Here is a 24001-nt window from a genome sequence, read left to right on the forward strand (position 1 = left end):
GCTGAAAACACCTGTACTTTAATGAGTAGGTGTACTTTAATGACATGCATTAAAGGACTGCTACCAGGTGTATAATTACTACATTTCGGCATGGTCGAGCATAAAAAATCTTAAAGAATTCAAGACCGCCAAAAGAACTGGATGGAATATATCCACAGGATGGATGAAAATCGTATCCCAACGAGAGCTTTCAATTACTTTCCAAGAGAAAAAAGTGTTGGTCGCCCCAAACTGCGTTGGAACCAGCAATTATTCTGAGGGGAACGGATTGGGTCTTTGGACCCAAGTCGTGCTGTTGTTGTTGATGATGATGATGATGATGATGATGATGATGATGATGATGGTGGTGGTGGTGGTGGCGGTGATGAGACACAATTTGTCGTTCGTTTATACCATTTATAAGATTTGCTATGCGTAACATTCAAACAGTTGTATCCCCACATGCACTGAAAACTGGGCACATATTTATATGGACTTTTTTGTTTTACTCAGAACAGTTCATAATATCACCCCTAAAATATTTGCTATTCCTAATGAATCATTAATAAACAATAATCAGGGTCTATTACTATCATGATTATTGAATCAGGAACATGTGCATACTCCATTCTGCTAAAAGACAATTATAACAATGGAATAAATAGTCTCTCGTATTATCACTAAATATATACAAGAAACTGAACTGCCAGAAGAACTTTCTACACTAATGCAAAGAGTTATATACAATCTACAGACACGTCATATTCTACGGAAGTTGTTAGCAGTGGAAATAGATGAAGTTTCCCTCAGTTGTGACTCATCCAGTGAAGAATGCGTGTCAAATTCCATGATTATAATCACTCATATTTGCACCAATCTACGCTGTCATAGAGTACACACTGTAGTTCGCCGTATGTAGGACATCTTCCCTCTTTGTCATCATTGAGTGCAAAGGGGCGACAGTAAATGGCGTTGTAGGTAATCTGATCTGTAGTCAGCTGACTTCTTTAAGAGTCTAGATTTTAGGGCGTGTTCGGATAACTTCGACAATTTCAATTTTTCTTTCTATTCATAATACAATAATTTTCCCTGTCCTCCAATACGGTAACTCATAACAGAGTCATGTTTATTCTCTTTTTTCTTATGGATGTTATACCATGAAGATTTTGAGAAGTGTTCATTCTTCATTCTTATCATTCGATATTTCCACTTTTTTCTTCATTTTTATTCGCCTTCCAAACTTCGTTTCTGATTTATATTAGATTACAGGTAACTTCTTCGTTTGTTGAAGTCTAGATGGAGTATGAATCTTAGTGTTTTCATTTATTTCTACTGTTTGTTTTATAAAGCGAAATTATATTCACTATTTCATCCCTTTTGGCAGTGAATTATTAGCCTAGACCTACGCGATATATCACCAAAAAGAAGTAGAACTGACTGCACATACATTTGATAAACATGATGTATGGGTGCGATAAGCAACTTTACATTAATTGAATTAAGAATGGCCGTCAATTTTTTAGGATACCAACATTACGTCATAATTTACAGAATATTTATAACATTAATTAAAAATGTTGTAAATATTCTGTAAATTATAACATAACTTTGATAAGCAAATTGACGGCCATTCCCAATTCAATCAATGTCTAAACTTATAATTATGGAAATATGACGCGACAGATGATGAGATAAAAAATACAAAGCCACCAGCATAGCTCATTCGGCTGAGACGCTTGTCTGCCGATCCGGAGATACGCTCGGGGATGGGTTCGATTCCCGCTTAGGCTGATTATCTGCTTAGGTTTTTCCGAGGTTTTCTCCAATCGCAAGGCGAATGTCAGAGAATCTACGACGAATCCTCGGCCTCATCTTGCCAAATAGCATCTTGTTATCATCAATCCTTTCGACGCTAAATAATCGAGTAGTTGATACAGCGTCGTTAAGTAACCAACTTAAAAAAAATACAAATGGCCGAAAACAAGATACAAATATCACGTGGCATATCACCAAAAGAAAACAGAAGTCACTGAAAATGTAGTCGTAGAAATATATCACGTGACATCACTAAAAGAAAGAGCAAATGCCAGAAAATAAATCACAAAAATATCGCGTGACAGAATACCATAAGTAGTAGAAGTTTTGTCCCTCGTAGAAAGAGATGAATAAACAGATGTTTAATCATGCTAATTTCAATTAATTTTAATACTATAATATTTGAAAAGTAGCCGCCACGGTGGTCTAGTGGCTCAAGTGCTGGACTTATAATCCGGTGGGCCCGGGATTGATCCCCGGCGTACCCCGAATTATAACTTTGCTGGGCAAGCCCATGGTAACACAGGGGTTTTCTCCAGGAGCTCCGGTTTCCCTGTGACATCGCAACAAATCTCCATCATCTCATCTCAAAGCGAGTGTATCGTAGACCAGCCTCCTATGGCGAACCCTGGGCAACGACTCTGTCGGTAAATTAGTCTACACAACTGGTATCATATGAGTGAATCACAAAAAGTCAAGTACCCGCCCTTAGCATAAAAATTATATATGTGTGTGTGTGTTTAAAATATCGGTCATCGTGTAGCTATTAACGGCTCAAGAAAGAGAACTCTACCGTTGCGTGAAACCGTAGTGAGTTTAAAACCCGTCTATGATATGGTCTATGCCCATCGACATTTGTTGGCCTATTATGCCTCAAGTTTTGTGGAAGCCTGGCATACTCTAACTACAAGCTACAACAGATGCACTATGTGTGATATAGGCCGTAAAAGCAGAGAGGATACGCTCTATTATGAATATAAGAACACTTTCGATGGAAAAGTTTTAAGGACGAAGAAAATTAATTCCCCGATTCTGTGTAACCTCTAAAATTTCGCTTCCACGTACCGAATATAGTCCTATATGCAGTAAATTTCTACGCAACATGCTGAGGTTTATCGTTCTAACTCAATGGCGGGCATTCCTGCGGCATTGCCGCAGTGATGTCAGACCTCAGCGAAGCATAAAACTTACCCCCTACCTTCCCCTTCCCCCACTCCATGAAAATACTGCGCGTGTACGTGGCGGATTATACTGGATTGCTATACTTCGGAGCTTCATTAGTGATACAATGTCTTTCGCAGAATGAATCGAGAGGAAATCACACTTACAAGAAAGGCGGTTCTTTCATTTCTCATGTTTAGGATCAGTTACAAATATTCAGGAAGCGAACTTAAATATGTACATTCTTAAAATAGATCACCTGTTATACGAGTTCAAAGAACACAGATTCAGTGATTTTCAAAGGATGGAGAAAGATTTCAATATTTTTGCCACTCCTTTTCATGTTTAAATTGAAGATGTTATCCCGGAATTGCAGTTAGAGGTACTGGATTTGCAGAATGATGGCTTCTTGAAAGCAGAATGTGAAGGTCTATTGGGGGCTAAATTTTTTAAAAGCTGTCCAGTACTACATATCCACTGCTTAGACAGTTTGCTTCAAAAATAATAAGTACCGTCATTTCCCATAACTATGGTCCTGGAACATAACTACTGTCCACGATGCAACTATTCAAATTTTGTACTCCATAACGTAGTACCTCGTTTATCTATACTTTTGCTGTACTGTAGTTTGAATTCAAGTCACTGCAGCTATCTACGAACGGTCTATGTTACTTCTACAATTATCTTTGAATGGTTGTATCGTGGACCATAGTTGTGTTCCAGGACCATCGTTATGGGAAATGACGGTATGTATTCATCAACCTACCAATGCGAACAGCTGTTTTCTAAAATGAAATTTATAAAGTCCAGCCACAGATCCGGCTTAAGCGATGCTCATCTCCTTGCGCAACTGAAAATAGCATGCACAGATATAAATCCCAATTTCCAAGAAATTGCTTTGAAAAATGATTAATTAAATATCACGTGAATGGACTATTCTAATTACATATGGTAGGTAGGAGTGTAGTGGCACAACTGTCTGTAAATCCGTCACTGCACTGTAGAGTAAAACCCCTCCCACAGTATGTAGTCCGGTCTTGTGGGTTGCGTTCATTTTGCCCACCACTGTTCTAACTTATTCCATATAGAGTGACGAATTGATTCCAGACTTTCTTTGCAGCATATGGCAAGATTCTACAGTAATAACTAATGGAAGTCTGAGAGCTTTGTAATAGAAAAAGGTCTACACCAATCGCTCTTGGTAGTCAAGTAGCTGTCATATATGCCATTAGAACCCACGATCGAATGTTCAGACCCGAGTGAGAGAGCGATGGATTCTTAAGGGTGATAGAAATCATAAAGTTGCTTTACCTCGGAAAGGAAATAAGTAGAGGCTCATATGCCACATATGTACTGCACGTCTGAATGAGATGACTCCAGAAAAATCTTACCAGCCGTTTCTCTCCGTCTAAATTAAATTGTTAATCATTACGTCATTGGCAGATGATGAATTTCGCTGCAGAAATTTCTTTGCTTCAGAAATCATGTCATGCCAGCAGTAATGGATGAAGGTAGAGTTTTGTTATAGTTGGGCTCAGTTGTTAAAGAATCAAAAGCCCAATAATAACGTTGGCATTTTAGAATGACAAATCATGTACAGTGAGAGCTCTCATCTTACTTAGTGGAAGTCACACTTCATTCATATCCGTTGAGTAATTCAAGGTCATTTCCAAAACAAACCATTACGTCTGAATTGTTACTACTCGTACTACTAATTCTTCTACTATTTCTACTCCTCCTATCACTACTCTTATTACTACCACCATCATCACCAGCACTACCACTATCATTTGTACTACTACAGTGCGATCAGTTATGCTTTCCCCCGCGGCGCAGGGTTTTTCCTATGAGCGAGCCCTCACTCGCTGGCCGCGCACTAGAGGGAGTAGCAAGCCCGCTTGCTTATTTGTTGACCTTGCTAATGTCACAGTCGCAACGCAGCTGTTTCCGGGTATGTGTTGTTCGTTTCTTAATTCGGCAGTATACATAAAGCGTATTGTACCTTGTGAGTTTACAACGGGACAGCGTATCTTTATTTACGATTCATATGTGTTAACTCAGCTCGTGAAGTTCGAAGACGGTTTCAAGAAAGATTTCCGGGTGTAGACGCTTCAGATCGTAAAACAGTCCATAATCTTTATCATAAATTTCAGAAAACTTAAAGAAACCAAAAAGCAGCGTAGGGTTCCCACCGAGGAAAGATTACAAGACATTCGTAATCGTTTAGAAAATTCTCCTAGAAAATCTCTTCGTCGTCTTGGAGGGATATGGATCTGTGTAAAAGGCTACTAAATTATTGCACTTTAAGCCGTATAAAAGAACTGTGGCATATGGTCTTCAGCCAGATGACCCCGTACGTAGGCACACATTTTGTGAGTGGATTTTGGAAAATGTGACGAATAATTTCCTAAAGAGATGCGAAAAATGTGTGGAGAATGAAGACGGGCAGTTTCAACACCTCATTTGATAATTTGGTACTAAATGATGAGCCTCTTAAATTAGTTTGTGTATTGCTGTATGGTTGGTTTGTTTTATTGTTTTACCCTGACGCTAATCACCGAGACCCGGCTAACAACCATAGACGAAACACTCCGGCGGAAAGCACAACTGATCACACTGTACTACTATCACCATAAGGAGCATCTGTCTCTCAAGGGCTAGCGCGCTGTCTTCCATTAGGCGGTTCGGTTTTGAGCTCCGGCCAAGGTCGTGATTGAATTTGTGGTGGACAAAGCAGATATTGCAGATGATTCGAGACTTCGGGCTCTGCGGCTTAACAGATATTCATCTGCGGTTTGGACCTGGCTCTGTCAAGGTTGAGGCAGGATGGCTCACTGTCAGCATCGGATTCAAGAATGGCACTCAAATCACTTGTCGGACTTGGATACTCATCGCATATATAGGAGCCACAATGGGCCAAAGCAAGTCTAAGTGCAAGGTTTCATCCCGGTTCCAGCCTTCGAAAAAAAGCTAAACCAACCAAAATATCACCACAATCACTACCACTACTATCCACCGGCTCGACATAGCTCAGGGCTAAGAGCCTTATCTTTTGATACCATGGTGCGGCCCGGTGTAGGTTCGAATCCCGGTCTAAGCAAATTACCTGTTGCGTTTTTCTGACGTTTTCTCAGCAGTAGAGTGAATGTTAGGTAATTCATGGGGAATCCTCTATCTCCTTTCGCTATCATATTTCACTGATTCTGGATAATCTCGTCGTTAAATAACCTATAAAATTAAAAAAATAAAAATCATCACTATTACTAACATTGCGTAGTAGCTACAACGTAAGGGTTATGAACGCAGATTTTTAGATATTTCGCTGATTAGAGGGATCTAAAAAGTTCTATAAAAACATTGTTTCGTCTGCAGAACTACCTGCTCATATATTTCGCCCATGTCATACATCCTTCTGACGACTAGAATCCCTATTTTTACCAGGGTCAAGAACATGGCATGACACAACGGATTGTCGTAATCACTCCAAGCGAACCGTGTCTTGAGCTTTAAAATCTAATTACATCATTGTAATTGTATCAGCCTTACGTCTAACTGTTGGTATTCACATCGACATCTCCGTAATTACTGATATAGTGATTGTTGTATTTTCTCTCTTTTGCAGAAACTCGAGAAAGAAATGCCAATTTTGGATCCAGTCTTCTACTTGCTAATTCACCGATGTCACCAAAAATTGTCAATGGGAGCTTCGCCGCCATCTTCGAAAACGGAGAAAGCGTCTTGGAAGATTTTGCTCGTGCATTTGCAAGGTTTCGTCTCGAAGTTAAAGACAGTCCAGGTATTCACATATCAAGTACATGTTTTTTGTCTCCTTTCGGAGAAAAATTAATTCTCATTCTGAGATAACTGTAATGTACTAATGGTCAAGTATTCATTTCTTTGAAACTTGTCTTCATTTTAAAACGAATTGTCCCAACTGACTGTTTTGATATACTGTAGGACAACTCTCAATATAATTTTATTTACAATTAACGTGGTATTTAACTGAATGCATCAGAGATATGGTTTAAATGCCCTTTTTATAAAAAAAATAATGAATTTATAAAGAAATGCCAAGTAGATCTATTTTTACGCGATATTCTGTCGCTTTAGACCAGTGGTCGTCAGCACTCGCTGAAATGTGCAAAGGGTACGCGGTGCTGTCAAGTGTGCACTGTCGTGCAACAGGAAGAGATAGAGAGCATACCCGCTAGCAGCTACGGAGTGCACCCTAGTGCACTGCGTTTTCCGCGGGTAAGAGAGACTAGACCCAGCGTGCTCTGTGCTGACGACCCCTGCTTTAAGGTACGTTTTCCTCGGTCCGACTATTGCGATGATCGTTCAACGATAATCGTTGAGCACTATTTGTTTGTATTTTCTAGAGTCGCGGCAGTCGCTCGGAGGAAAACAGCTCCATAGAAAATACAAAGAAATAGTGCTCAACGATTATTGTTGCACGATCATCGTTGAACGATCATCGCAATAGTCACACCAAGGACAACGTACCTTTAGACCCTCTCCTTCGGCGGGCAACGATACATCACTGTTGCGCAGAAGCTAGAATAAACTCACGGCAGGTTTACAGTTGGTCCATGGCGGTCCAGAGAGTAGCGGGAGGCTAAGGCTTCCATGGTTACGCATTAGTGGCAGTAGATAATATGTCAGTCTTTGTATGCATGCTTCGTTTATCCCCAGGAAAATACCCCCTGTACTCATTTCTGTTAAAGACTGAGTGAATCTCAGGACCAGGGTGCGGCCAGAAATATTACATTCATCATCCCAATTCGACATCGAATCCGCAACCTTCCGCAACATTTACAATATAAACTTGAAAATAAATATGAAGTTGAAAAGTACTCCATTAAATCCGACCACTACCATAACGACGTATTACCTGACCATTCTGTTTGTGTAACGGCAGTTGCTTGTACTAATACAGTCCAGTCATCGGCAGAATTGTACTCACGATGACATCAGGCAAGCAACCAACAATACACATGACGTCGCATGGTTGTGGTTAGGGTGGAGGGCTCGCTCAGACATCAGTGGCGTGCAACCATCACAAACTTCATATTTAGGCCTACTATACCGTAACTTTCAAGGTGCCACAGAATTCTAAGTTGATGTCACAAGCAGCCAATCTCAAGATAGCGAATAAACTTTCATCTCTCAGCCGCGATCTTTGTTTTAATTTTGAAAGTTTCAATTTTGAAAAAAAAAAAAAAAAAAAACGTTCACAACTGTAAGTGGAACCGAACATAGCCGCTATATTCGCGGCAAATAATCTAAGGGAAGCATATATTTCCGTAGACAGAATTTTAGAGAAATTTAAACCACATGTCTTTGCATCACGTTTGTAAATATGTGTCAATCTGTAAATCAGCTACTACTTGCTGCATTTCAGGCTTAACCTTGTTTATGTTCAAAGGATTCGCAAAAAGTAAGAAATCATTTGCAATATATTTTAAATTACCGAATCTCTGTTGTTGAAATTCTATTTTAGATTTAGATGAGCATAATTATTTAAATTTGATTCAGAAATATGAGAAAGAGATCGTAAGCATGCGAAATGATAGAACTACTTTTCCCTCATATTTGATTTCCAGATATCTATCATTGTAATGAATGATCGCACCATATCGTACATATCAACTACGTTTTGCTATTGCCCTTCGTACTGCAATTTGGATTTAAAATGTTTATAAATACCTGTGATCTTCTGATGTTCTTTATGACATAGGCTATATTATAATGACGTTTAATATTACATTGATAAATGCCATTTAAAACTTTCGAGCACAACAAACATATACTATTGTTTCCATAAGCACAAGAAAAATACGTCTCCCTCCATTCTTTAAATACACGTTTCCTACCTTTGGACAGATCCATGTAACAATCTATATGTTGCGCCACACTGGTAGCTGCTTGTACAATGTACCTGCAAAGGGTTGGTTGGGAGGGGGGGATGTGTATTCCTTGCCTGCCCCTGCAACGTCACTTAGTAACAGGCATCGCGATGACATTTCTGCCGACCTGTAATACACAGTGCGTCACTGTTACGTCACCTGTGCAGTACGATCGCTCTATTATGCTAGCCATAGACTATATCTTTCTCTTTGCCACTGATTGTGAGTAACAACATAAGATCGCAGCGCCGCTGTTTACGTTCCACATACAAAATGGTCACTTAGTACAATTAGAATCTTGATAACGTCAAACCGTCAATAGAGCATATTTTAGGCTAAAAATAATTTTAAGTTCCAAGCCCTCACTAGAAAACAAAAATAATTTTGTGTAAGACATTTCTGAGACCAAACTTGATATACATCAGAAACATGGACCATGTAAAAAATTGTGAAAGAAAATTAGCAATATTTGAAAGAACAAATTTACGCAGAACATATGGTCCATTATTTGAAAATGAATTTTGGAGGAAGATGTACATCAAAGAATTTTATTCCAGTAGAACCTCACTAATTCGGACTAATTGGAGGAAAATAGTCTGAATTATTATAAGTCCGAATTATAAATAATTTACTGAAGCAGGATTATTTCGACTTTAAAAAAGTAACGATATTTTATAGCTGTTTGTCTCTATGTTTATTCTGTGTATTAATTTTGCATTGCAGTATGTAGCAATAAATAAGATACAATACAATACTAACTTATGTTTAATCATTCTATTTTACAAACCTGTGGAACACAAACATTAATTTTAAAAAATAGGCCTAAGTTTGAAATTCTAGCCAAAGTCATTACTGCACAGGAAGTACATATTAACCAACTTTAACAAATCCATGGAACATTAGGTCTCCTACTTTTTCTAGTGTTCATAAATGATCTTACCCTCGTAATAAAAGTCGTAGGTCGTCCCATATTATTTGCAGACGACACAAGTAGGCCTATAGTAATTACAGCCAATAACTCCAACACATTCCAATCTTCAACAGAGTAAATTCTCCGCAAAACATGTGATTGGTTCTCAGCCAATAAATTAGTATTAAATTTTAACAAAACTAATTCAATTTAAATCCTGCCCAAATTCAACCTCGCCAGTTTCAAGCGCAATAATTAACAATAGGATCCTAATAGAAACAACAACAACCAAATTTCTTGGCTTACAAATCAATAATGTATTAAATTTGAAAAATCATGTCAAAGAAATTACCCCCAAATTAAATTCAGTATGTTTTGCTATTAGGTCCATGCAAGAGATAGTAAATATCAATACCTTAAAAACAACATACTTTGCATACTTCCACTCGGTAATGAGTTTTGGAATAATATTCTGGGGAAATTTCACAGATAGTAACAGTACATTCCTACTACAAAAAAAGAGTAATTAGAATTATAGTAAGTCCCAAATCTAGGGAATCATGTAGGACCATTTAAAAAAAAATACAAATAATGTCTATGGCTTCTCAATAAATTTTTTCATTAATAAATTTCCTCATATGTAATCGTGAAAACTTTGTAATTCATAGCATAAACACGAGTAAAAAAATTACTTTCATACTCTGTCGGCAAGTTTATCGTGCTATCAAACAGGAGTGCGTTATGTGGTAGTAAACATTTTTAATCGTCTCCCTAGGATATAAAAAATCACACTCAGAACATAAAATTATTTAGGGCCAAATTAAAGTAGTATCTAATTTCTCACGCGTTCTATTCTGTAGGTGAATTTATGACAGTCAAGAACGCTTCATGAATATTTCTGTCTTGTATTAAGTATTGGTACTAAACCTTTGTGTTGTACTAGTAGACTATATTGTAAAACTCTTCGGTATATATTTCAAATAGACTGTGACTATAATTAAGATTTTATAGTACTATTAAGATTTTTTTGACATGTTCCATATTCTAGCTGTGAAGCGATGTACAAATATCATGGAATGTAAATAAATACAATGCAATACAATACAACACAAAATATCAATTGAGAAAAAAGTATGAGTTTGAAATTCCTTAGTCCAAGTCAATTACTGCACAAGAAGTAATTTAAGATTGTGATTTAAAGAAAGAGGTTAAATGTTGTCTGAGTTTGTTTGCGTTGCTGCGTTTATTGCATCATGACGCATTCCTTTTGAAGTAAAATTTCTGACAGTTCGCATTATTGTCCGCAAATTCAATTCATATATCTAAATAAATCTAATGTTGGATAATTTGAATTCATCATCACATTTTTCACTCTTTGCATTCTTTTATCCTGATGTGTAAAAAAAAAAAAAAAAAAAAAAAAAAACTGTCCGAATTATCGCGAATTTAGATTTAGTAGGGTTTCACTGTATATGATCTTCTAGAAGCTCAGAATAATAAAAAATACAACCAAAATTAGGAGGCCAAGAGAATTCAAGTCCTGGAGGACAAAGAGACGAAGTCAACTACATTTTCGATGAATTACTGGAATAGAAGATAGGCCTACCACCAAAATCGGATGCAGAAAGACTGCTGCAAAAGATAGAGATAGATGGCGACGATTACTAAGAGAGGCCAAGGCCCACTGGGCTGCAGTGCAAAAGACGATGATAATGATGATGAAAATGTTTAGTTTAAGTTTGAGTGGAAGCTAGGTAACAATTCAATCAATCACGAGAAAAGAATGATGCGATAATGAAAGATTGTGAATCTAATCGGGGCACAGGTTAAACTAACATTATTTTTTCTGATGTGGTTTCCACGGGAAAGTACAAACAAGGTACCAAGTTGTACTGCAAAATCTGCTTTCAGTGTCAGAATTAGCGCCACACCATTCGTTTCTCATTTTTGAATGCTCACATATTTCTTGTTACCAGTATGTCAGAGCGTTATGTTTACGTTTTAACCTTGCATTGTGAATGAGATAGTCACAAAATTTGGAGTTACAACGATCAACTAAAAGTGATGAGTTCATTCAACTTTCTGCCCAGCAATGATGCATCCTTGTCCGCCGGTCCCGATCTCTTAGCGGCGGAACACCGCATAGAAACATTTTGTATATTAAGTAAATATAAACAAAATTGGATATAAATTTAAATCCAGATTGTAGAACATACTATTTAATACATAAATTTCTGGTTTGAAAATAGTACCTTGTATGCTGACACGTCGAAAAATGGTGAAACTATCATTCTTTTTTAATTTATCACATGAGTATGTAATTGATCTATTTTACGTTATAGCTTATAGTTAATTCTCACTAGAAGAAATGTGTCTGAATTTGATGCTGGTTGTGTGCAGCGATGCGGCGCCGGATTCGCGGCATCCTCATGACGGGCAAGCAGTTCTCGCTGGACTCGCGCATGGACCTGGTGCAGGGCATCATGTCGCACGGCGGAGGACGGCCCCTCTCCGAACCTGGCGCGGCCCTACCTCTCATGAAGGAGGATTCCGTCGAGGGCGTAGACTCTGGTACACAAACTTTATAATTTCTCTTACTTATATCTAACAAGCCGGACGGTTAAGAGCTTTCGACTTTTCGCGATGGGGAGCAGACTGGAATTTTTACTATCTTGTTATACAGGATGATTCAGACCACCCGTAACAGTAATTTATTTCGGAAACTAGTGCATTAACATTTTCGAGACAAAAGTATTTATCACTAAAGCACATATAAACTTTCAATTGAGCTTGATTTCATCAATCAGCCTTAACAGGAAATAGGGTCAGTGACGTATTACTTTAAACTTTCAAATAGGAGTCGTGGTCAAATATGGTACCATTTGATAGAGCTCTTCAAAACAAACAACTTTCATAGGAAACGTTTTTATTAATTTCTACTCTTTCAATGAGAAAACGTACGAAAAGGCAATGGGTGATTCAGACCACACTTAAGTCATTTATTTCGGAAACTAGTGCATTAAAATTTTCGAGACAAATAGTTGTAACTAAAGCACATGTGAACTTTCACTTGAGCTTGATTTCATCAATCAGCGTCAGTGGTGTATTACTTTAAAATTTCAAATGGGAGTCGGGGTCAAATAGGGTACCATTTGATAGAGCTCTTCAAAACAAACAAGTTTCATAGGAAAAGTTGTTTGCTTTGAAGAGCTCTATCAAATGGTACCCTATTTGACCCCGACTCCCATTTGAAATTTTAAAGTGATACTCCACTGACCCTACTTCCTGTTAAGGCTGATTGAAGATGAAAGTTCACATGTGCTTTAGTTACAAATATTTTTGTCTCGAAAATTTTAATGCACTAGTTTCCGAAATAAATTACTGTTACGGGTGGTCTGAATCACTCTGTATAACGTATAAGGGGAAATTCCCGTCCCTTAGCTGTGTGTCTAGAACTTTATATTTTATAAGAGCGTTACGAAATGGGCGCTAGATCGAGACTTCATGAAGGAAGAAATTCTGGCCAGTGTAGACCTACGTATGAGACCGGTATTCACTCAGCATCGTGATGAATTTGGGTACAGTGAGTAGCAAAATCCGGTTTCGCATGTAACTGCTGGAGAGATCATCGTGCTAATCACACGTTATCAAAACGCATGGTCCTATTAAGCGGAATCCACTTTATATAAATATAGTGTTGAATTGGAATCACAACGAAACACAACTAAATTGTATTGATATTAATATTAATACCAGTGTTATTAATTAATTATTAATTCCGTACTACTATTCCCGTTTTATCAGTTTCCTTTACTGAAAACCAAAATTATTATTGCCAACATAACAGTTATAAAATAACTGCCAGTTGTCGTATTTGTGAGACCTCGGAATTCGAAACAAAGTTGGTAAAAGAAAATTCAACCTGACATCTAGAAAATCACTATAATCCACTAGGATGTGTAGTAGTAGGGGAAAAATGGTTAAGTTTCACCCTTAGGGTATTAAGTGAGCTGATCTGGACTATACTATATTACTCTGATTTATTATTGGCTTTATTATTATCGAAGTGGTTACCTACAACTCGAAACGTTTGACGAAGAATATGAATTATTGTTGTTTGGTCAACTTCCGACGACAGGTCTGAATCTCATAAGGGATACCAATAAGGAATCACTAATGAGGTAACTAGGCCAGTTCCTTTTCCCCTGGATATGTATTAAGCTTACTTATATACTTTTCGAAATGTTTACATCAGTATACGGTATAATCCGTTTTCAAGGAAGTCGGAATCCACTTCTGTTTTCCAGGAAGTCGGAACCCATTTCTAAAGTAGTTGTTGCAAAAATTACTTTCTTAGGATTATAAGTAGCTTAACGGTATTTAAGTAATATGATAAGGATGATAAATGATCTCTTGTTTGTCAGCATAACTAATAATAGATTGAAACTACACAAGCTATTGACGAAACCCCATGGTAGCTAAGAAACATAAATATTAACCACATCGACATCATACATTTTCCGGAGGGCGATACAGTAGCAACTTTGAAATTCATATTGTATCATATTGTTTAATGAATTAAATTCTGTGGTGTTAGGTCGAAACATGATATTTCCAAAAAAACCTCTTTTGATATATAAGCATTTTTATTTTCATATAGCCTACAACCCATGATTCTAGTTTACATATAAATGTGAATGAAAATAAACATAAGATTAGATGGAGATATCACGGTTATACCTAATGAAAGAGAACTATTTTTATATAGGATTGCGCTTTCAGCTAAAAGGCAATTTTTTTAGTCATATTCACACCAAACACCGCAGAATTAATCTAACATATTAAAACACTGATATTTGTACATTACAAAAGTAATTTCCATTCAGCCACCGGGATATCTCAGACGATAGCGCGTTTGCCTGCTGACCCGGAACTACGCTTGGACGTTGGTTCGATTCCAGCTTGAGATGATTATCTGGTTGGGTTTTTTCCGAAGTTTTCCACAACTGTAAGGCGAATGTCAGGTAATCTTCGGCGAATCCTCGACCTCATGTCGCTATCGCCACTTACATCGACGCTAATTAACCTAATAGTTGATACAGTGTCGTTAAATACCGAATAAAAATTTCCGTTCCCTTGCTTATGACTACAGTAGTTGTTTGTCATATTATGGCGGATTTAGGCTACGTGAAAACGTACTTTCACACATGATGACAACCTATAATTCCGCCACGCACATAACTGGATATTAAATTATGATCTTTAGTTTATCTGTTGGATTTAAACTCAGAAGTTCAGCTATAGCTTAGTCAATGTGATGAGAACTTTTCATCAAAGCGACTGATGTTTGATTAGCCTAAACGTACAGGCATATCAACTTTGAATATCCTTTGTTGTTGAAATAGGTTGTTATGTAATAGTTATCTTAAATTTTGTAAGAATTATTCAAAGTAGCACGTTCTGCAAGCCTTGGTTCGAGTTTCTGCAGGTAAGTGAAGATTTATCTACTACGGGGTACTAAGTATAGATCCGTTGTCTTGTATCTTAGTTTTGCGTCATTCTGACAACAAGGAGTTACAGGCTTGTGCCAAATATATGTGGAGTGTATCATTATTACTATCATTATTATTACTATTACAATATTGTCGTCATCATCATCATCATCATCATCATCATCATCATCATCATCATCATCAGGAACGACTTATTATGTCAATAAATTATTGTTTCTATTGTGTCAATGCAATATTTCTAACCGAACAGCTGATAAACATGTTTCCATCGAAAATAAAACTCAGTATGTAGAATAACAGTGACATATAAAAATAGACTGTATTGTCCTGACCCGATTGGCATTCTGTTTGCGATATCTGGAGGCGCCATCATGTGAGAATTGCACAAAGCACTATGAGAGATACCACTACGATAAAATTTTACCTATTCAACGAACCATATCTCGACTGACGTCACCATTGTCACCCCAGAATATTTGATCATTAAAGGTTATTTTAGTAGGTCTATCTTTATGTATGAGGAAATACAGTGATTTATGCGCACTTATTAGAATCTCTACGAGAAAGAAAATTAAATATATCATTTTGAAAACGCTTTAAGAACCATAAAACTGTATGCAGTGTCGCCGGTAGCTCAGCGGTAGAGCGCGAAGTGATCGTATCGTGAAATAGGGTTTGATGTCTGGAATGATATTTGTGGTATTTCGAAGAATGAAGGTTTTCACGGGGTTCCTTCCATTACCTCAACATTACAAATAATGTCACTCCAACAGAAGTCTCCATTTCTCAGTATTTCCGATGGAAAGTGTCTGATGAAGCTAACAGAAGAGAATGAAAGGACTGAAGAAAATTAATTACATGTGTACTTGAAACGTACAACATTAAATCAAATAACGTACTTTAGGAATTACAAAGAATGCATTTTATGTGGAATCCAGAAACTAAAAGTTCGTCTTCTTGTTTGGATGCGAACTAAATGATTTCATTTTTGCACGTTTTTAAAATAAAGTTCAAAAAATAAATTACAAACGGTAATTTTTGCACAACATGACACAACTAGGAACTGAATTCTTGAGAAATGTGTAAAACGTAGGTATAGTGAAGAAATATGTGTCAACTTCGTAAGATTCTCGAGTGTTCTTCATTGACCCAAACGTCCTCCCATCTGAGCTAATGCGCCGAACTTGTGGAGCTCTGCCACTGTAGGGTTGCCCGTGACACACCATAGGAAGTAATACGCATGATGAAGTTAGCGAGCGGAATTCATGCCTCAAGGCTGCGTTCGGTTTCGAGTTCGATTCTCGTTTGGGTTTTATCAAGATTGTAGACCAATGTTAATTAATATTACTGGCGAATTCTCGGATTCATCTCGTGAAAATATTATATCACTATCATCAACTTCGTAAATGATATTACTTACTTACTTACAAATGGCTTTTAAGGAACCCGAAGGTTCATTGCCGCCCTCACATAAGCCCGCCAGCGGTCCCTATCCTGAGCAAGATTAATCCAGTCTCTATCATCATACCCCACCTCCCTCAAATCCATTTTAATATTATCCTCCCATCTACGTCTCGGCCTCCCTAAAGGTCTTTTTCCCTCCGGTCTCCCAACTAACACTCTATATGCATTTCTGGATTCGCCCATACGTGCTACATGCCCTGCCCATCTCAAACGTCTGGATTTAATGTTCCTAATTATGTCAGGTGAAGAATACAATGCGTGCAGTTCTGTGTTGTGTAACTTTCTCCATTCTCCTGTAACTTCATCCCGCTTAGCCCCAAATATTTTCCTAAGCACCTTATTCTCAAACACCCTGAACCTATGTTCCTCTCTCAGAGTGAGAGTCCAAGTTTCACAACCATACAGAAGAACCGGTAATATAACTGTTTTATAAATTCTAACTTTCAGATTTTTGGACAGCAGACTGGATGATAAGAGCTTCTCAACCGAATAATAACACGCATTTCCCATATTTATTCTGCGTTTAATTTCCTCCCGAGTGTCATTTATATTTGTTACTGTTGCTCCAAGATATTTGAATTTTTCCACCTCTTAGAAGGATAAATCTCCAATTTTTATATTTCCATTTCGTACAATATTCTGGTCACGAGACATAATCATATACTTTGTCTTTTCGGGATTTACTTCAAAACCGATCGCTTTACTTGCTTCAAGTAAAATTTCCGTGTTTTCCCTAATCGTTTGTGTATTTTCTCCTAATATATTCACGTCATCCGCATAGACAAGAAGCTGATGTAACCCGTTCAATTCCAAACCCTGCCTGTTATCCTGAACTTTCCTAATGGCATATTCTAGCGCGAAGTTAAAAAGTAAAGGTGATAGTGCATCTCCCTGCTTTAGCCCGCAGTGAATTGGAAAAGCATCAGATAGAAACTGACCTATACGGACTCTGCTGTATGTTTCACTGAGACACATTTTAATTAATCGAACTAGTTTCTTGGGAATACCAAATTCAATAAGAATATCATATAATACTTCCCTCTTAACCGAGTCATATGCCTTTTTGAAATCTATGAATAACTGATGTACTGTACCCTTATACTCCCATTTTTTCTCCATTATCTGTCGAATACAAAAAATCTGATCAATAGTCGATCTATTACGCCGAAAACCGCACTGATGATCCCCAATAATTTCATCTACGTACGGAGTTAATCTTCTCAAAAGAACATTGGACAAAATTTTGTACGACGTCAACAAAAGTGATATTCCTCGAAAGTTACCACAGTTGGTTTTGTCCCCCTTTTTAAAAATAGGTACAATTATGGACTCCTTCCATTGTTCTGGTACAATTTCCTTTTCCCAAATAGCAAGTACAAGTTTATAAATTTCGCTATATAATGCGCTTCCGCCCTCTTGTATTAATTCTGCTGGAATTTGATCGATACCTGGAGACTTGTACTTTTTCAGATTTTCTATCGCAATTTCGACTTCTGAAAGCGTGGGTTCGGGTATAAATGGCTCAGCAGTTTGTATTTCAATTTCGTCCCGATCATTTCTATTTGGCCTATGTACATTTAGTAGTTGCGCAAAATAGTTTTTCCATCTGTTTAGGATTGATGGAGAGTCTGCAAGCAAGTCACCATTCTCATCCTTGATCACGTTTACCCTTGGCTGATATCCGTTCTTAAATTCCTTTATACCCTTATATAAATCTCGAATGTTTTTATTCTTACTATTTGTTTCTACCTCATTCAGTTTTTCCTTCAAGTAACCTCTCTTTTTATTCCTAAGTGTACGACTTGCTTCCCGTCTTTCATTGAAATAATTATCTCTCTTCTCCTCGACTGGATCCTGTAAGAATTTCAATTTTGCCTGTTTCCTTCTTTCTACTACCATGCAACAATCTTCATCAAACCACGGTTTCTTTTTCTTAGTTTCATAATAACCTATGCTCTGCTCAGCTGCAATTTTGATACTATCTCTGATATTTTCCCACACGCTATTAACATCTAATTCTTTCTCAACTTCGTCGGAACTTTCTAAAGTGGCAAACCTATTCGAAATTTCGACCTGATAATTTTGCTTAGCTTCCTCGTCCTTTAATTTCAAAATATTGAATTTAGTAATATTAACTTGTTGCTCTACTCGCTTGCCTACTGATAATCTTTCTCTTAATTCTCCAATCACCAAATAATGGTCAGAATTACAGTCTGCACCCCTGAAAGTTCGAATATCTACTATACTAGTATGTCTCCGTTTATCTATCAAGATGTGATCTATTTGGTTGTGTGTCAATCCATCTGGAGAAGTCCAAGTATATTTATGTATATCCTTATGGGGGAATGTTGTACTTTTGACAATTAAATTTTTCGATGTGGCAAAGTTGACTAATCTAACTCCATTGTCACTACTAATTGCGTGTAGGCTCTCTTTTCCAATAGTTGGTCTAAAAATATCCTCCCGTCCTACTTTAGCATTGAAATCCCCCAATAAAATTTTCATGTGATATCTAGGGAAATGATCAAAAGTATGTTCCAATTCCTCATAGAAGCTATTCTTTATATGGTCGTCTTTCTCTTCTGTAGGGGCGTGAGCATTTATAACTGTGATGTCGCACCATCTACCCTTAAGTACTAAATATGATAACCTGTCACTGATAAATTCGACCTTTTTTACTGCTGATTTTATTCTTTTATGAACAAAGAATCCTGTTCCTAATTGGTGATTATTGTTTCCTTCCCCATAATACAACAAGTAATCTCCTATTTGTGATATGCCATTCCCATCTAACCTAACCTCTTGTACTCCCACGAAGTCTATTCTATATCTAGCTAGTTCTTTAGCTACTAATGTTACCCCTCCTGTTCTATAAAGACTAGTTACGTTCCAAGTGCCAAATCTCAAAACCTTATTCCTTTGCTGTGGTCGTGCCAGAGAATCAGTCCTATTCCGAGGCTTATTATAGGGATACGTAACAAGCTGTTTTTTACGGTGATGGGTTGTTAGCCCTTCGCCCAACCCCCAAGCTGGAGGACCACCCCTTATCGGCTGTCCACGACTGCTTATTCAATATATTCGCAGCTACCCTCCATATCTGGAGGCCGTCTCCTCTATCCGCAACCTGAGGACGCGCCATGGCGTGGTGATAGGGACCCACAATACATGGTCGTAAATGATATAGCATCGTTAAATAATAAATGCACTAATAAAAGTGTATAACCACCAACAAATATAATTACAATTATGCTAGCCTCCTATCTATTCCTAACATTAATTGTAAACATGGGAAGCGAATCTACGTACCACCAAAATGATTACGATTAAGGGATCGATGGCAGAATGCCGGTAGAGGAAACGGGAGCAACGTGCGAGAATCTGTCACAAAGCAGCGAATTTATTCTCAAAATATCATTTCGCTTGCCAGAATTTGAACCCGATTTCCAAAGTGAAAAGCTGACGTTCTAGCCGTTCGGTGCTCCCTCACGCACTTGAAGGAAGTGATGTGGTAAGCACCACGCTTCGACAGCAATTTGTTGGTAAGTGTAGTATATGTTTTAATAAATGTTTCAGAACTGCAATCAGTGGCCGAGGTACCCTCGGAGACGCCCCCAGTTACCCGCACCAGGTCTCACTCTGTGGACGAGCCCATGGACGGAAACGAGAACGACGTGGACAGCTCTAATCAACTTGGCAACTGCAGAGGACGCATCGGACCCGGCAGAGTATGCCGGAAGTGCGGCCACGCCATAGTCAGCTCCCAGTAACCCTAAAGACGCCCCTGATATGGCAGCAGGCATCCTCACAAAATTACACAGCCAAACACTGTTTTAGACGTCACCCTATGCGCATGTATTCTGGAGACCAGAATGTCTTGTTTAATTTGCAATAGGTGTCATAACAATGTGGTTTACGAGAGTTTTCTCAAGTTAAATTTACAATATTAATACTAAAATATGAGTCAAGCCTTGGTTTTTCTGAACCGACGCATGCGACGTGCGAGGCCCGCCTCACACAAATCCGAACTACACGAGAGATAGTGAGTGGTTTCTATGGTTGCGAGGTGCACAGACATCGCATCTCGCAGTTATAGAAACCACTCACTCTCTCTCGTGTAGTCCGGATTTGTGCGAAGCGGGCCTCGCACGTCGCACGTCGCATGCGTCGGTTTAGAAAAACCAAGGCTTTAAATGACAGGGGTCTCGCTACTTGTGTGAGACTAAAGGTGAGACAAAATTCTCGAAAGAGTTTAGGTGCAACAGGATCATTACCGGAAGTTAGATGATGGTGATGGTGGTGGAAGCGATGATGATGATGATGATGATGATGATGATGATGATGATCCAACGGAGAACTTTTCCTTCGAAGTTTTATGATAAGTTGGTATGTAGGTAGAACATGCAGGTGTGTGGTAGGACGAACTAAACTCACGCGCAATCCATTAGGCCCCATTATGCTACCTCCAAATTTTTTAATGAGCGAGAAATAACCTACAATATTTCTTTCGTAACTCTGTCGCCAGTAGTATACGTATTTCTGCCTCACATCTACAATAAGGACATTCCAGATTTATTTCTCTTCCGAAGGATACAACGTTAAACATTTTTATTGACTTAAATCGACCGTCCTTGGCCGTGCCTCGGATCTACTAGCAAGAATGGTAATCACTACGCTGTCGAAATGCGTGTACAGAATATAGAACGATTAATGAAGTAAGACCCCGCGTTAGGGATCAGGTCTATAGGTCATATTGAGCAAAGAATGTCATATGAATATGGGTTCAATTATCAATACTTATTTATTTATTTGTAAAAATCAATAAGCCGTACTGTTAACTAGGCTTGTAACTTGTTTGCGTCTTAAGTGCACAGGTAGTAATATTTTTAGCACAAAGACGTTATCATTTCTAAAATGTAATATTTTCATTTCTATTAAAGATAGAACCCTGGAACTTTTACCTCGTATTAAACACGTCTTTTTAAATATAAAAATGTGGGAATGCATTTTCTGGAAATGTTTGTTTCTGATTACCTGATTTTTAACTATGAAGTTCACAGTTGTCGCCAATAAGCACTGAGCGCGACTCTGACGTTGCAAGTAGAGAGGCATTGCGCTCAGGAAATCCTACGGAAGGAGATTCAATCCAAGAAAGTGAAAATGTATAGGAGTGTACAACAGGAAATATTAACAGGGGCGAAAGAATTAGTGGAGCGGAATATAGGAACTGTAAATAATGAAGAAAGGACAAATAATAATGAATCAAGTGACAACAGACAGAAGATTGAAAGGGTTAAGATAAACATAGAGCGACACAGTGAGAAGATTGAATTGCTGAGACAAGAAATAGAACAAATAAAGAGGAAAATTAAGCAGTACGAAATAAGTCAAAGAAAAAGGACATTGTTATTCTTCGGAGTAGAGGAAAAGGGACGTGAATTCGCAATAGAAACCGGGGAGGCAGTACGCAGAGTATGCTACGAGATCTTCGAACTGGAGGTAAGAGCAGAAGACATCGAGGAGACTTACAGAATTGGATTAGGATGTAACAGGCCTATTGTGATAAGATTCTCAAATATAATAACCAGAGAAAAAAATATTAAATAACTTATACAGAGCGCAAGGAACGGGAATGAGGGTGGAAAAAGACCTCCGCCATCTTTGTAGTCTTCATATCTTTGCACTAAAGCTAGTAATCGCTTCTGGTTGTTAATACAAAAGGTTGGCTAAAAAGTAATTGCAACAGTTCGATAATTCTGACATGGCTTTATTCACAGGCGTACAACATTTACGTACCTTCAATATAGTCACCTCCCGTTATTTATCATCTTTTGCAAATGTTTGGAAGGCGTCGTACACCATCAGCGCTCCATCTTTGTTGATGTTCCGTACTGCCTGCTCTATAGCACAGATAAGTTCATCTCTGGTATGGGACCGGGACCCTCACAGTGGTTCTTTCACTTTGGCGAAGAGATCGTAATCGCATGGACTCATATTGGGTGACTACGGTGGATGTTACAGAATCTTCCATTGTCAGCGGAGCAAGAGGTCCTTGACAGCAGCAGTGGTGTGACTTCTTGCATTATGGGGTTCCGTACCACCAAGTGTCGTCGTTTTATCCTGAGCGCTGGACGAGGGTGGTGGTGCTTCCCGCAGTAACTGAAAACATTCTTGTGCACTACGACATCGTGCCACAGCAATTTTGTTGCAGGAATGTTGCTCGAGTTTTGTAAACATGATCTTAGGGCACTCGCACTGTCCCTATGAAAGTCAACATTCTACACACTGCAGTAGATTGACAGAGTACTGTCGCCGCTGGCTGCACTAACTCATCTAACAGTCCATGTTCATGTCCACACAGGGGGCAGCTCTCGAACGCACCATCGTCATGTGACAGCAGTGTTGCCATAACTTTTTATCCAACCCTTGTATACTACTTCTTGTTCAGGACTGGTCTCACATTCCTCTCTCCTCAAGGAACCTAGTGTCTTGTTTGTATGACAGCATTCATACTCACTAAAATTTTGCTCTCAACCCCCAAGGATGACTGTTTCCCTGTTCCATCAACGCACATTTCTATGCTGTGAAGACTCATACCAATACTGCATCTTGCTGTACATGTTTCCCTGTCCTCACAAAGCCACTAACGACGGGTTTTCTGTTTGTCGCACGTGTGAAATTGGTAACAGAATTAATTTAATACAAGCATTGGTTTGTTCTTCGTGGACTGAATTATTTGAACCATTTTCATTATAGTAATTTTGTTTCAACTCAGGATTTTGTAAAAGTAGTGACGGAATGAGAATTAAAGTGATTCTAAACCGAATACGAATAATGTGCATTGATAGGATACAGACAGTACAATCGAATGATGAATACTGCTATGATACACCAACACAATCGGATGACCATTATGTTCGTGGTACCGGAATGTCGCATTACCAGAGTCTCGTTGTACCATAATGACATACGGACTGAAATGTCTTATTGGCCAAAATTTCGTATGACCGAAAAGATTTGTGACCTAAAAAGAGAGACCAAAACCGCCTGAAACGTTTTAAAGTTATAGTTAAAATAAAAAGACACGGTTAATTAACAAAATTCACATTTAGATCTACTGTAATAGGCCTATCTACTTCTGTCCTCAAATCCGTAAATTTAAGGTAATTTAAAAACCTATTTTGATTAGTAAGAGCTAAATTTAGATCTATACCATGATTTTTTCGGGAATATTAACCTATACTAATTTAAACAGG

The 24001-nt window shown here is 38.1% G+C and overlaps 1 protein-coding gene across 2 annotated transcripts in view; it reads left to right on the plus strand.

The window, feature by feature from the left end:
* Positions 1–20716, plus strand: part of Hdc (histidine decarboxylase) — a 148120-nt gene extending 127404 nt beyond the window's left edge. Inside the window, exons 14-16 of one of the 2 annotated variants that reach the window (XM_069847916.1) lie at positions 6578–6751; positions 12172–12342; positions 20322–20631. In XM_069847916.1, the coding sequence (XP_069704017.1) occupies positions 6578–6751; positions 12172–12342; positions 20322–20515 (539 nt within the window). In that variant the 3' untranslated portion in view covers positions 20516–20631. Of the gene's footprint in view, positions 1–6577; positions 6752–12171; positions 12343–20321 lie in introns of both variants that reach the window. The other variant, XM_069847915.1, reaches the window with a different exon arrangement.
* The last annotated feature ends 3285 nt before the right edge of the window (positions 20717–24001 follow it).

Source organism: Periplaneta americana, chromosome 15 (genome assembly GCF_040183065.1).
Source record: "Periplaneta americana isolate PAMFEO1 chromosome 15, P.americana_PAMFEO1_priV1, whole genome shotgun sequence".
In the NCBI taxonomy this organism is placed as follows: Eukaryota; Metazoa; Arthropoda; class Insecta; order Blattodea; family Blattidae; genus Periplaneta; species Periplaneta americana.